The 13337-nt window shown below is 40.2% G+C and overlaps 1 protein-coding gene across 1 annotated transcript in view; it reads left to right on the forward strand.

Annotated features, from left to right (window-relative positions):
* Positions 1-11130, forward strand: part of LOC103769811 (glutamate receptor-interacting protein 1-like) — a gene marked incomplete at both ends in the record, with an annotated part of 19131 nt that extends 8001 nt beyond the window's left edge. Inside the window, 5 exons of the mRNA XM_008937045.1 lie at positions 2229-2298; positions 2628-2773; positions 9432-9576; positions 10633-10781; positions 10942-11130. Of these exons, the coding sequence (XP_008935293.1) occupies positions 2229-2298; positions 2628-2773; positions 9432-9576; positions 10633-10781; positions 10942-11130 (699 nt within the window). The remainder of the gene's footprint in view (positions 1-2228; positions 2299-2627; positions 2774-9431; positions 9577-10632; positions 10782-10941) is intronic.
* Between the last annotated feature and the right edge of the window lie 2207 nt (positions 11131-13337).

Below are 13337 nucleotides of genomic sequence, written 5' to 3' on the forward strand. Positions count from 1 at the left end.
CATGAGGCCGTTTCACACTCCTCCGGGCACCCAGATAACACCAGATATCGAGCTGGTGATGGTTGCCACAGTCACCCAGCGCTTAGCACCTCACCAGTGCTGAGTTTCATGCTTCCAGGCATACAGCTGCATGGTGTACTTGGCGACTGGGACTTTGTCGTTAGCTGCGTTCTCTTTACAAGCTGAAAATATACTGCTGGTTCAAACTTAACGTTTGAAACCGCAATAACTTTGTGTGCAATATCATGCCCTTTGTATCCACATGTACTCTGTGGTTTCGCACTGTGAACTGTGCTCTTTAAACCTTGTTTTGGTTCCTTCTGTCTTCTTTTTGGAACAATATTAACAGTTTTCTTTAGTAGTGATTAATCTTATAAAGCAGTTTCGTAAAAACTATCTCAATACCCAAATCTCAAACTGCAGACGTACAGTGGGTGGCATATGACCTCAGAGATTCATAAGGAAACCCATCAGGTAAAAACATAGAATTAAAAAAAAAATAATAGTTCACTAAAGGGATACTTTAAAATTTTAACAAGAAACTAATTGGTGAAGCAGACCTAGAGAATTCAAGTAAATCATGGAACTGTCATATTAAGATATAATTGACCCACAGCGTGAAAGTATGAGAAAGAAGCTATGAAAATTACACACCTTGCAAAAAGTTAATTGCTGTTCTCTAAATTGCAACACAGGCATTTTCTGAAAGTGTGGTGTTTTACACAAGTTTCTAAAAATTCTTAAAAGTCCTTGTGCATCCGTCTTCTGGACTTTCAAGATGCTGCATTTGAAATACAGCTATCAAGCAGTTCTTAAACAGTTCCTTTGGACATTTGAAGGCCAGGGCAGACAAGGTTAACAAGATCTGTTAGAATATTGTGTTGGAAATGTCATTATTAATGCACCTTGTGGTTGCTGTAGGTAAAGACCTGTCATTTTCCATCAAAGAGAAGAATCATGAGCTGCTAAAGTAACTGACATCAGGATTTTGTAGGTGATCCTTCAATACGGGTAGCTTTTTGGGTGATAGTTAGGCACTGGAGCCTAATGGAAAAGTGCCTTCTGTGAATGAATGAAGAGGCCTCAGTAGACAGGACAGAAATGGCTTGGGGTAGTTGAAGAGCCCTACATGTGCAGAAACCGTCAGCGCTTCCAGGGGAACTGAGAGGCTTGTACCACATGGCAGTGTTTTAGTATTAGCACACTCTTCATTAACAGTCCCAAAAGGGGGTGTGTGTTCACAACATGGACTGCCTCCTGGCCAAAGCAGCTGTAGGTGGTATGCTTCCCGATGGCAGAGAGCAGGTCCCACAGTGTTGTCTAAAAATTTATCTTTCATCACCCTCAAGTTCTGACCCCACTGCTTACCATGTCAGACCTTCAGTGCAAGGAGAGGACTGCTGGGGGATTTACTAATTTGACCACTGCTGGACTTGCAGGGCTTCTAGTAGGTATCCACAGGACAAAGTGGTGGAAAGTCCATGATGCTCAAGGTCCAGCAGCAGTATAGAGGAGCAAGGTTACTCATCAAAAAAGGCACGTTTCCTTCAGAGGAAGCAGCGAGTCACAGTGAAGCAAGCATCTGTGTGATGTAAGCTACATCTTTGCAGATGTGATTACTGTGTATCAGCCCAATGGTACATGGGGCCACTACCCACAGCATCTTGTTTATTGTGAAGTAGATTCTCCCTTCTCACCCAGGAAGCGTTATCTTCATACCTCTGCTTTAAGCACTGAACGAGGCAGGAGTGGATGTAAAGAATGTGGGCTAGCCCACTCTGGATATTTTGCCAGAGCACCTCAGTTGGTCAGTGATAAAATATGATTTATGACTGACAGAAATATTCTGGCAAAAGACCAGCATTAGTTGTGCTGAAAGGTTCTACTAACAGAAAGTCTTCCTTATGTGCTGTAGCTATACATCATTTTATGGCAGATCACTGGAGCTCTGCTGTGGTATCTTTGTGTGGTTCAGAATAAAAGCATACCAGGTTAATTTCACTTTGCACCAGTCACCTTAATTCTGGCATTTTCTAGTTTTGGAGGAGTATGCAGTCTTACTAATATGCTGCTGATGATTGTTTGTACTCCTGTACATGTAATTTAAGGGAAGGGAAGGAGTATGATACAAGTAAATAACGTCTGTGAGGTACTGATTTAGGGACAGGATTATCCCATCTGCATTTTTAGAAATAAAACGAGATACTTGTATTTATTCTTTATTACAGCTCCATCCAGTAGAAAACCAGGCGACCCTCTGGTTATATCTGATATCAAGAAAGGAAGTGTTGCTCACAGGTAAGATATTCAAGCTCCCAGTAGAAATCTGTTTCCATTGTGTAGCCACCCAGGTGCAAGTTAAACAAAGGGAGCTTGTACGAAACTATGCAGTTTTGGTTTTGTTTTGTAAAAAGCAATTACAAATGAAAAGTGCAGTGTATTAAGAAATAAATGCTTTTAAAAATCCATCTTGCTTCATAATAATCATAGAATCATAGAATCCTTTAGGTTGGAAGAGACCTTTAAGATCATCAAATCCAACCATTGAGCCATAATGGTCATACCTTCTAAGACACGTTGCTCTAATGTTACTAGAATTTCATGTAAGCTTGTTTGCTTGTTCACAGAACTGGGACACTTGAACTGGGTGATAAGTTGCTTGCAATAGATAACATTCGACTTGACAATTGCTCAATGGAAGACGCTGTCCAGATCCTTCAACACTGTGAAGACCTTGTGAAGTTGAAGATCCGCAAAGATGAAGATAATTCAGGTATTAGCAATGAGCCTATTACAGATTCTTGTATATTTTGGGGCCTTTTAGAATGTAGGGCTATGCTTTTGCATTTACATTTTAGTGAAATGTTTTCTCTAAACACGGTTGATGTATGCTAAACCTAATCAGAAAATGTCACACTGAAAAGAATTTTAATGGCGTATAAAGTTTTGAATTTTCTCAGTGGCTATATTGCCTGTAGGATCTGCACTGCAAAATGAGTTCTTCAGTTTTCTGGAAAGACAAATTCCCCTCAGGTGCAGCTGTATAAGCTTGATCTTTCTCTTATCAGTATATTGAGATTTTCTCTGCTTTAAAGATGGAAATCATGATTAGCAAAACATGGATCCATAGGCCTCAGTTCTCCAGCAGAGTGGTGAAGTGCACTTTATCCATAAGCTTGCAAACTTGACTTTAATATGACTGTTCACATGTTTAAAGGTAAGTAGTACTTCACACGCTGTTCTGGATGGCTGATGGAGGAGCCATGTCTGACCACACAGTGGAAGTAATGGAGCTGCCATTATTTTGCACACCTCCATCTGTAATATTCCCCATTATGGATTCTATAACAGCAAAATTTCTACCTGGAGTTAATAAAGTGAGTTCTGTTATGTACTCTAGTGGCAAAGTGACAATTACAACTACCATTACTGCTGGGGTTTATATTACAGCATTACACAAAAGCATGAACTGTAGATTCACTTGTCTTAAACAGGAAAAAGGCACAGCCTACCACACTGCTATTTTAAATAGTAAATTTAAAATCAAGTGCAACTATTGAAGTGATGTTTAGAATTGCACTAGAATGCTCTTTTCTTTTAATTGCTTTTGAAAGCAAACAGAAATTATCTTCTCAGTATGATCAGTACAAAGCAAAGGGAGAAGCAAATTGTACAAATTACAATGCAAATTGGCTTTCAGAAGTAAATTTTGATCCAGCAAAGTGAATGGCTGCTGCTCATCAGGATGTTGTGGTTGGGTCCCCTAAGGTGGTGAGGTGGAATTTGCTACACATAGTTGGTCCATATTGGACAAAGGCTGGCTAAACTGGCCATGGGCTGTACCTCCAAAGGGACACCTGACTGACAGTGGTTTTGCAAAACTGAGCAAACCAGGTATGTTAGGAAGAGAAAACTGCAGTTACCCTTGGCAGAAGATTGAAAGGAAAAATGCCTGTAGAAGGAAGTTTGAGTTTATTCCTGCACAAGAGAGAGTTTGTCTTTTAAGTGCTTATGGCACCTAGGATCCCTCCCTCACCTTTTTCCTCTCGTTTGGGAGACTCCCTCTCATTAATAACCCTGCAGAGGAATTACCAACAGACAATAAAAGAGGGGTTTGTGTCAAAGCCACATAAAAGAAGAAACAAATTCTCCCACACTTTGAAACACTTGTGGGTTTGTCCTGTGTGTGGCATAATGTTCCCTAAAGTGCTGGGGTTAAACCCCCAGCCCCAAATGAGGGTTGGCATATGGATGATGTCCACAACCAGGCAAGAAAGACCCTCCTGATTGGTTTTCACCCAGGGTCTGGCCAGCCTTGGGTGGGAACTGATTAGGAGATCACCACCAGGTGCCCCCACCTTCCACATTAACTTGAAGGCAGGGCAGGAAGCCACCTCTATGAGAGCTGACTCTGCTTGCAGTGGGGTTGGGAGGTCTGTTTGCACAGTGGATGTGCTGTGCGAGGATTCTGGTTATTGGAAGGGCTCCCTGAGTCTTCACAGCAAGTAGAGTTCCCAGTAACACTGGGACAGGATTGAGGCAGGAAGGGAATTATGAGGCTTTCTCCTGGCAATTACTGTGTGATTTGGATTGGCCTGGGTCCTTCTACCTACAATGGTTTTGGAATCGACTTGCTTCGTTCTTTGCTATGTTATGTGTCGTGAGTGAATAGATTGGTCTATTCATTCTTCCAGTGGTGAGCCACCTTGGATCTCTGGCATATAATCTAAAACCAGAGGGAGGGATCTGGCTCATGGTTTGCCCATTAATGATGCTATCCTTCCATGCTGGGCAAGCAGTCAGCAGAAGATCCTCCCCTTGTCTCCCTCTCAGCTTGTGGACTTAATCTTCCATTGGAAGCTTCCATTTCCATTGATGTTGGTACATACGTTCTCTGTTTCTGTCACTGAAATGTGGATTTTAGTCTCTGCCCCTGTGAAATAACATCTTTGCTTTCTTAGGCATTGCATACTATGGTAGCTGGTACAGATTTTAGTCTGAGTGGGATTTTTATTCCATGTTTTTTCCTTCACACATTGTAGACTCATAGAATCACCATGGTTGGAAAGGACCTCCAGGATCATCAAGTCTAACCTTCCTCCTAATTTCCCTAACCACTAGATTATAGCCTCAAGTGCCACATCTACTCATTTTTTGAACACTCCAGGGATGATGACTCCACCACATCCCTTGGCAGCCTGTTCCAGTGTCTAACCACTCTCTCAGTGAAGAAATTCTTCTAATATCCAATCAAAACCTCCCCTGGTGCAACTTGAGGCCATTTCCTCATGTCCTATCATCAGTAATTTGGGAGAAGAGACCAACACCAGCCTCACTAGAACCTCCTTTCAGGTAGCTGTAGAGAGCAGTAAGGTCTCCGCTCAGTCTCCTCTTCTCCAGACTAAACAACCCCAGTTCCCTCATCCAGACTTCATAAGGCATGTTTTCCAGCCCTCTCACCAGCCTCGTTGTCCTTCTCTGGACCCGCTCAAACACCTCCATGTCCTTCTTATCCTGTGGTGCCCAGAACTGGACACAGAACTCAAGGTGCAGTCACATTGTTTTTATTTTTCAGTTACGTCATATTATCTACATCAAGATTCCCACAACTATTGTTGTGAGAATTGTGTCCTATCCTGACGTAATCAGTATAACTGAACAGACTGAAATGTAAATGGACAGCTACTCAGAGACCTACTGAACAAAATTCTCTATACAAATTGTTCTGGTAACAGTTGACTAAGTGTCTAAGTGTAATTGAAAGTATTTATAGCAGATTCCAGGTGCTTTGAAATCTAAAATGAATGAGTGTCTCCTGAAATGCTAAAGACAAAAAAGTGCCAAAACAGTAGCAAAGATGTAGCAAAATCTGTGCTTCAATTAAAATAAATTTTTGTTTATTTCCCATCTCTTTATTTATGAAAGTCTGTTTTCTTACAAAGGGACTAAGTGTACTTCCATAACTCAACAGAAAAAAAAAATTAATAAATTCCTGAAGAAAATAAAAGCCTCATGCCAATAGATGAATAGGTGTGCAGCACTCCAGAACAATTTCTAAACCACAGGGTGAGATTAAGATTGGAACTTTTTTTAATTTCTCATTTCATGCTTTTTTGGAGGAGAGGAAGTCAGGGAGCAATTGTTCTTCCTCGCTAAGTTCTCATTTCCTTGCTGTCTTTCAAATTCTTTCTTTTTATATTCGTTTTTAATGAATATAAGTATTCTATTTTTTCTAGCTTCTAGCTCTTTTTTCTGCCTTCTGTTTTTTCTTCCTCTGCTGTCTTTCTCACTCCTTCCTTCTCCAGACAGTTGTATGTGCCTCCACGCTGTGTTCCTTAGAGCCAACCATGCCAATGGGGCCAGCAGCAGGATAGTAGTATGTGTCATGTGCTTCCATAGTTCATGCTCTTCTTTGCTCTTTTGTCTGTATTGATGAGATGTTACTATGAAGAACAAGACACTAGTGGACAGAGCAGAGGGGCTGCAGCACAGAGGGTCTACTTTCATTAAATATGGTTTTCACGAGCTATCCGTAATTGCATCACAAGGAAAGAAAGGAAAACCTCAAAACTATGGGTCCCAGAACCATGGTAGTTTGATTATATTTCCTCCCCAGATGTTTTCAGCAGTTTTTCTCTTTTCTTTTTTTTCCTGCCAGCTTCCCAAACTGAGGACAGTTTTATCCCTGATTAACCTAATGGCTGCCACCCTTTTGTGAATATCAAAATTCTCTGCTTTCATGACAAAACTGCCCTTCGTTGTGAATTCAGGCTATGTGGATGCCATGTTCTTGGATAGCTCCCATTTCTGCTGCCTAGATGGAGCACTAAAGGGAATGGTGTAGCAATTCAACATTTGTTGCATTCTGCCATTAATTTTCTTAACTAGGGCTAACCAGAAGGCAGACATAATGGACCAATCTCCTTTCCAGACATTCACTAAGGTCTATAAACTTCCAGCCCTCATGTGGCAGGGTTGCTCTATGATTAATAACTTCTTATTCACTTACTGTTGATAGCAGAGAAACATCAGTATTGTGTTGACCCTTAGCAAATACTGGCTATTACATTTTCAATTAGCTTGGTGAATTACTTTTCATCCTTCACTTGAAGTCTTGTGCCATGTCAGTGCAACACCTGTGTAAATATTGTCAGCATCAGATCCCAGAGGATTTGTTGTTGTTCTATAAATGCTCTAGCAAGCAAGGAAAAACTGCCACTCTTTTGCAGTGCAGTGGCAGCTTACCTGATAACCTACTGTATGCTGGCCAGAGGCTTCCAGTGGGGTCTTGGAATCTGGGTGCTTCTGAAAAAAGCATGTCAGATGAAGTGTAGTTGATATGAACTGTGCCAAAACACTGATGATAATGCCCCAAGTAATACGTCACGCCAACACTAGGCATGAAAATTCCAGTATTCTTTGTTGAATAAACACCACTAATTCTTCTCTCTTTTGATTCTATATGTGCACCATTTTCTTTATATGGATAGCGAGGGGGAAGCAGGAGGGAGCTGGGGTGGAGGGAAGCTGAAGTCCTACATTTTCTGCAAATTGGGAAGAAGTAAACTAGCCCCAAAGATTGTAGTGTTTCTCCAGCTCTGCTTAAGTGCCATGTTCAGCACTAGAAGAAAGCAACTCCTCAAACCTTTGCTAGCAATGCAGGTATCTTTTTTTTTCCATTAAAGTTTTTCTATCTACAGGAACAAAAATGGGAACATTTGAATTATCAAACTCGTCCCAGGTTAGTTCCAGTAACGTTTTCGGAATGTGCGTCCTAGACATTTTCCCCACTCGCTGAACCGTTCCAAATGTCATTACCCACACATGTAGGAAGAGTTGCCCACTAGGCCAGACATCCTGGCTGAATACAAATGTCATAAGATGGGCAAGGCAGTGTTTGTTATTTTGATCCGAGGAGAAATCTGGCATTTGAAATTTTAAAATATCCCTTCACAACTCAAAGATTCTGCAGATGATTGCTCCCCGGATGTGATATTTTTTGATAACATATAAAGACCATGCACTATATAAATACAGGAGCTTTTTTTTTTTGTTGCTTCAACACCTGTTGGGTATTATTTAAAGAAAATGCAGTGTATTTAAGCTTACACAGGGATTAATTCTCTATTTAGGGTGATTGTTTGGTGTGACTAAAATTTCAAAATAATGCAAATTACTTCATAATGAGGTCAAGTCTAGTGGAGTTATTATTCAACTTAGTTGATAATTCAGAATTCAGAAGCTAATTTTTATTCTCTTACAAAAGTCTTAAATTTATCCATCAAAAACATGGGATATATTTCAGGTTCTCTTACTAAGATAGCTGCTCATCTTACCATGACTTTGGATTTTTTCCCACAATTCTTTTAAGAAAGTTTGGTTTTAAAACTTTTTAATTATCTTTGATTCTAAACACCTTCCATTTAGTTCAGGAAACAGATGAGTACCAATATTTATACAATAGTAGTGACTTATCTTTTCTCTAACAACGTGCCCTTGCAGCAAAGATGGCAAACAGCCTCCTGGGCTGCCTCAGGCAGAGCACTGCCAGCAGGTCCAGAGAGGTGATCCTCCGCTTCTAGTCAGCCCTGGTGAGAGATTTCTGGAGTGCTGCATCCATACCTGGGCTCCCGAGTACAAGAGAGACATGGACATAGTGGATCAGGTCCAGCAAAAGGGCCACAAAGGGGATTAAGGGACTGGAGCATCTCTTCTGTGGGGAAAGGCTGAGAGAGCTGGGACTGTTCAGCCTGGAGAAGAGAAGGCTTGAGGAGATCTTATCAATGTATATAAATATCTGAAGGGAGGATGTAAAGCAAGTGGAGCCAAGCTCTCTTCATTGGTACCCAGTGACAGGACAAGAGACATGGGCATGAACTGAAGCATAGGAGGTTCCTCCTGAACATTGGGAAACATTTTTTTCACTGTGAGTGTAACCAAGAACTGGCGCAGGTTGTCCAGAGAGGCTGTGAAGTCTCCCTCCTTCTAGATACTCAGAAGCCAACAGGACAAAGTCCTGGGCAACCAGATCCTCATGGCCCTGCTTGGGCAGGAAATTGGACAAGATGATCTCCAGAGGCCTTTTCCAACCTCAACAGTTCTGTGATTCTGAAACAAAAGATCCTGAAGTTATATTTTAATAGGAAAGCAGATAGAAAGGTTTAAGATGGAGTAAAATTTAGTCTTCAGAGAATGAGGGGAGGTTTTCTGTTGACTTCAATATATTAGGTTTTGGCAATGAAAAAAAAATTGCACAAGAGACTCTGGAGGTTTTTTTCCAAAATAATCCAGTAGAATATGATTAAGAGTGTATCTGAAATGTAATCCTTTGAAAAACGTTGTTTGATTGCCAGTCACTAGACTGAATGTGCTATTTTTTCCATTCCTTCTTTCATAAGAAACCAATTGCATCCCCTTGGCATTTATTGCAGATGAACAGGAGAGCTCTGGAGCAATTATTTACACAGTAGAGCTCAAGCGCTATGGTGGGCCTCTTGGAATTACAATCTCTGGTACTGAAGAGCCCTTTGATCCCATAATCATTTCCAGCCTTACAAAAGGAGGATTAGCTGAAAGGTAAACTGGAAAGCAAAATATTTTTAAGTGTTCTTTTTGTCGAGGTAAAGATTTATTTTGTTTACCTGAAGATGTTAATTTTCATGGTTTAGCAATTTATTTTTTTTTTATAATTCTCCAAATCTGAGTTTATAATCTTTCTGATGTTTTTTGATCACTGCCAAGTTCAGGAGCATGAGTAGTATCTTAACAGTGTTCTTGCACATATTACACAAGACAATGTGTTGTGGTCCTTATTATAAATCACCTAGGAAGGATTAATGAATCCAACTGCTCAGTCACAGGAACATCTTAGCAGCCTTTTAAGAGCAATCGCCTTGTATAGTACAATAGATAAGGAAAGCACTTCATGTGTTTTAATTTTTTCTGAACTCATCATCTACTTATCTGCCACATCCTATAGAAACACTGCATCTGTATGTGCACTTACATACACCTCAGCAAGCATTTTCCAAGGAGTAGAAACACTCCTTATGGTAATTGATGGATGAAGAATAATAAAAATGCTAAAGTTTTCTATTCCCTATTATTTCTAAGATAGATAGAGTCAATGAAACTGGTGCCTTTGGTGGTGGTTTCAGAGAGAACTTGGAGCACACAAAACATGATCCTGCACACAGCCATAACAGCGCATTTACACAAAGAGAATTTGGTTTCTTCTCCTGATATGATCCACCCTGAAAGCCATGTTGGTGAAATAGCTGGTTACTGGGTCACACTGCCATTGTGTGTTATGTAGTGAGACCTCTAGAAGCCTGGTGTTTCAGAACTTACTGAGCTGTCTGAGAATAAGCATCATCCACAGGCAATTAACACGACTACTGCAGTAACACAGAAATCCACATCTCCATGCCTCAGCTCTGCTATTGTCACTACAACAAAGGTGGCTTACTTTAAGCATTTCTGAAAAAAGAATTGCTCTGTAACACAGCTATGAAAGCAGAATTAAAGAAAGAAAGGGAGATGGGATTTTCCTGCTTCTAAATATGCAAAGAAGTTGCCTTTGTTGCTTTTTATGCTCTCTCCTCAATGTTTTACTTCTCCCTCTTATTGTAGGACTGGGGCTATTCACATAGGAGACAGAATCCTAGCAATAAATAGCAGCAGCCTGAAAGGAAAACCTTTGAGTGAAGCCATTCATTTATTACAGATGGCAGGAGAAACTGTCACCTTGAAAATTAAGAAGCAGACAGATGGTGAGTATGGCCAAGGGTAGCATCAGTGGTTTAATGTGTGTGTTGTTACAGATTAACAGGCATTTAGGCCACCCCTGGAAAAACATCATGTCAGAACTAATGAGTATATTCTTAGAACTTCAGTAAAGCAGTGACCAACACCTCTTTTTTTTTTTTTAATCCTATTCAGCTACCAGTCCCAAGAAATTTTCTGTTTCTGTGGGTCACATAAGTGAACTGAGTGATGCTGAAGATGAAACCTCTGCTGCACAGAAATCTGGCAAACTCTCAGACATCTATTCCGCTACAGTCCCAAGCGTTGACAGCGCAGTAGAGTCGTGGGATGGCTCTGGTGTTGATACCAGCTTTGGAAATCAAGGTACTGTCAAGAATGAAATCGATATTTTGAGCACAAATATCACCTTTATGGTTGACCTTCTTGCCTTAAGGAGAACTTTATCTGTACTAACTTTAAATGCTGTGTCTTGTGATGTGCTGCTGTCTCATTATGACCACGCACCTTGCCAAGCAGCATAATTTCTTACATTTGGCTGGTCTCAGATTCATTCTTTCATGACAATGTGATGTGTTGTGAAACATTTATCAATACATTAAGAGGCTTTTGTTAGCTTTGCTGACATCTGAATAGCCCGGTCCATAGCTCTTCCACAACTGGAAAAGCTTATCCTTCAAATACAGATCTGTGCAAGGCACAGAACACACTGAAGGTGTTCATGAATTTGATGCCCATATGCAGTAATTTTTAGCTGACAACAGATTTATTATAAACTGCTGAAAGGGGAATGTTAGGAATCACTTGGGATTTGTAAATCTGTTTCTTCTTCCTCATTCCTACAGCATTAACGTCTAACTTTCCGCTCTTAAAAACAATTGTTCTATTTAAAGACATGATTTTCCTTATTGCTAAATTTTCTACTTCTGTTTGACTGTTGTTTTATGCAGGATTTTCCAATAATCTCGTTTTAATTTGCAAGACATTTATTTAGGCAGTGAGGGTGCAGACATCTTGTAATATTCTAGATATCAAGGAAAATAACTTCCACACAGCTTCAGTGTTTTATTTAACTCCCTTTAAAATCTTTATTTCCATAGTAAAGTAGGTATTGCCACTTCCTGGCAGGTATTTGGACATGTAGATCCTCACCTCAGACAATTTTTTCTTGCGCGCTCTGGTTGCACACATACTTTCAGTTTCATTTCTCTGTTTCTGTTGCTCTCCAGGAGCATGGGTAGTAGCTCATGGACAGCTGCTTTGTACCCTCACACAGAGAACTGAAGCCAAGCTCTGCCCAGCAGATTTCCCATATAGACTGAAGTTCTGTGATGATTACTCAGTGATAACACTGGTGGTTTCTTCTGGAAAGCCGAACATTTAGTTTGAAACCTTCTGAGCCACTTAAGATTAAAAAGTAGCCAATGTCACTACCAGTGGCTATTTTTTTTCTGCTCTTTAATTTTTAAGGCTTTCTTAGCCTTACTGCATCTATTTGGCGTCAACTTACTTTAAACAAGAGAGTCTCAATACATTTAATTATAACTCCCATTTTCTACATTTTGATTTTAATTTACTGCTGCATATACCATTTTATTTATTATTCAGTGTATGGCAATATCCCCCCTATATAATTTGTGTTTCACTGGAGTTAGATTTGGGATAAATTTGTCCCCTTTTCCACTTTTAACTGCTTTCGTCAGTTCACCAAAAAAACTCATGTTATGTTTTCTTCTGATATTTCTAAGTTCTAAGGAGAAGTATTGCTGAAAATGTGCCAAAATTATAGTTCTCATTCCCTGGGTGAATTGTTGATATTTGGAGCAAATTGTTCAACTGTGGAAAGGACTGAGGCTGCTTTCCAAAGCCCTGATGATGTGGATGCGATATCAAAACTAAACCAGTGTCTCAGAGCAGATTTTCTTCTAACTCCCTTGAAAAAATCAGCCCAGACTTGGCCGGATACATGACACTTCTGCTAAACTGCCTGGATATAATCAAATTTGTTCCTTATCTCTTGCTGAGGTACTGATGTGACCCACATTTCTATTAAAGTTCATTCTGTCTTGACCTCTCAAGTTGAGTTTGGCTTCTCTCCAAACCTTTCTTGGCATAAGCACAGGCTAAGCAAATCAAGGAGTTTGGGGAATGTTTCTGGAGCACCAGATAATGCTTTATCCTATTAGTTACTAATTTAATGCTTGTGAGCAATCTTTTCTCTCCTTGAATTATACCCCATTTTGTACCTTTGTCTAATGTGTCTGCCTGACTAATCTGGAGCCGTCCCCACAGAACAGTCACATTTTCACAACCAAAACCCTTCCTAGAATCTGGCAGTATGTTAATGTCTGCCAGTTAGCTGGAAAACACACACAACTCTGTAGTTACATGGGATTTGAGGGAGACAGGTCTAGACTGATTTATGAAAGCAAATTGCCCTCTTTAGAAAGGTGACAGCAGTGGTAGTTGTTAGTCATCAGTGAAACAGGACTTCTTAATCCAACATGCACATCAGAAAATGCCAGTTTACAGAGCCTGAAAAGGAGTATGTCTAGATGAAATATATATATATA

Source organism: Merops nubicus, unplaced genomic scaffold (genome assembly GCF_000691845.1).
Source record: "Merops nubicus isolate BGI_N331 unplaced genomic scaffold, ASM69184v1 scaffold17973, whole genome shotgun sequence".
NCBI lineage: Eukaryota > Metazoa > Chordata > Aves > Coraciiformes > Meropidae > Merops > Merops nubicus.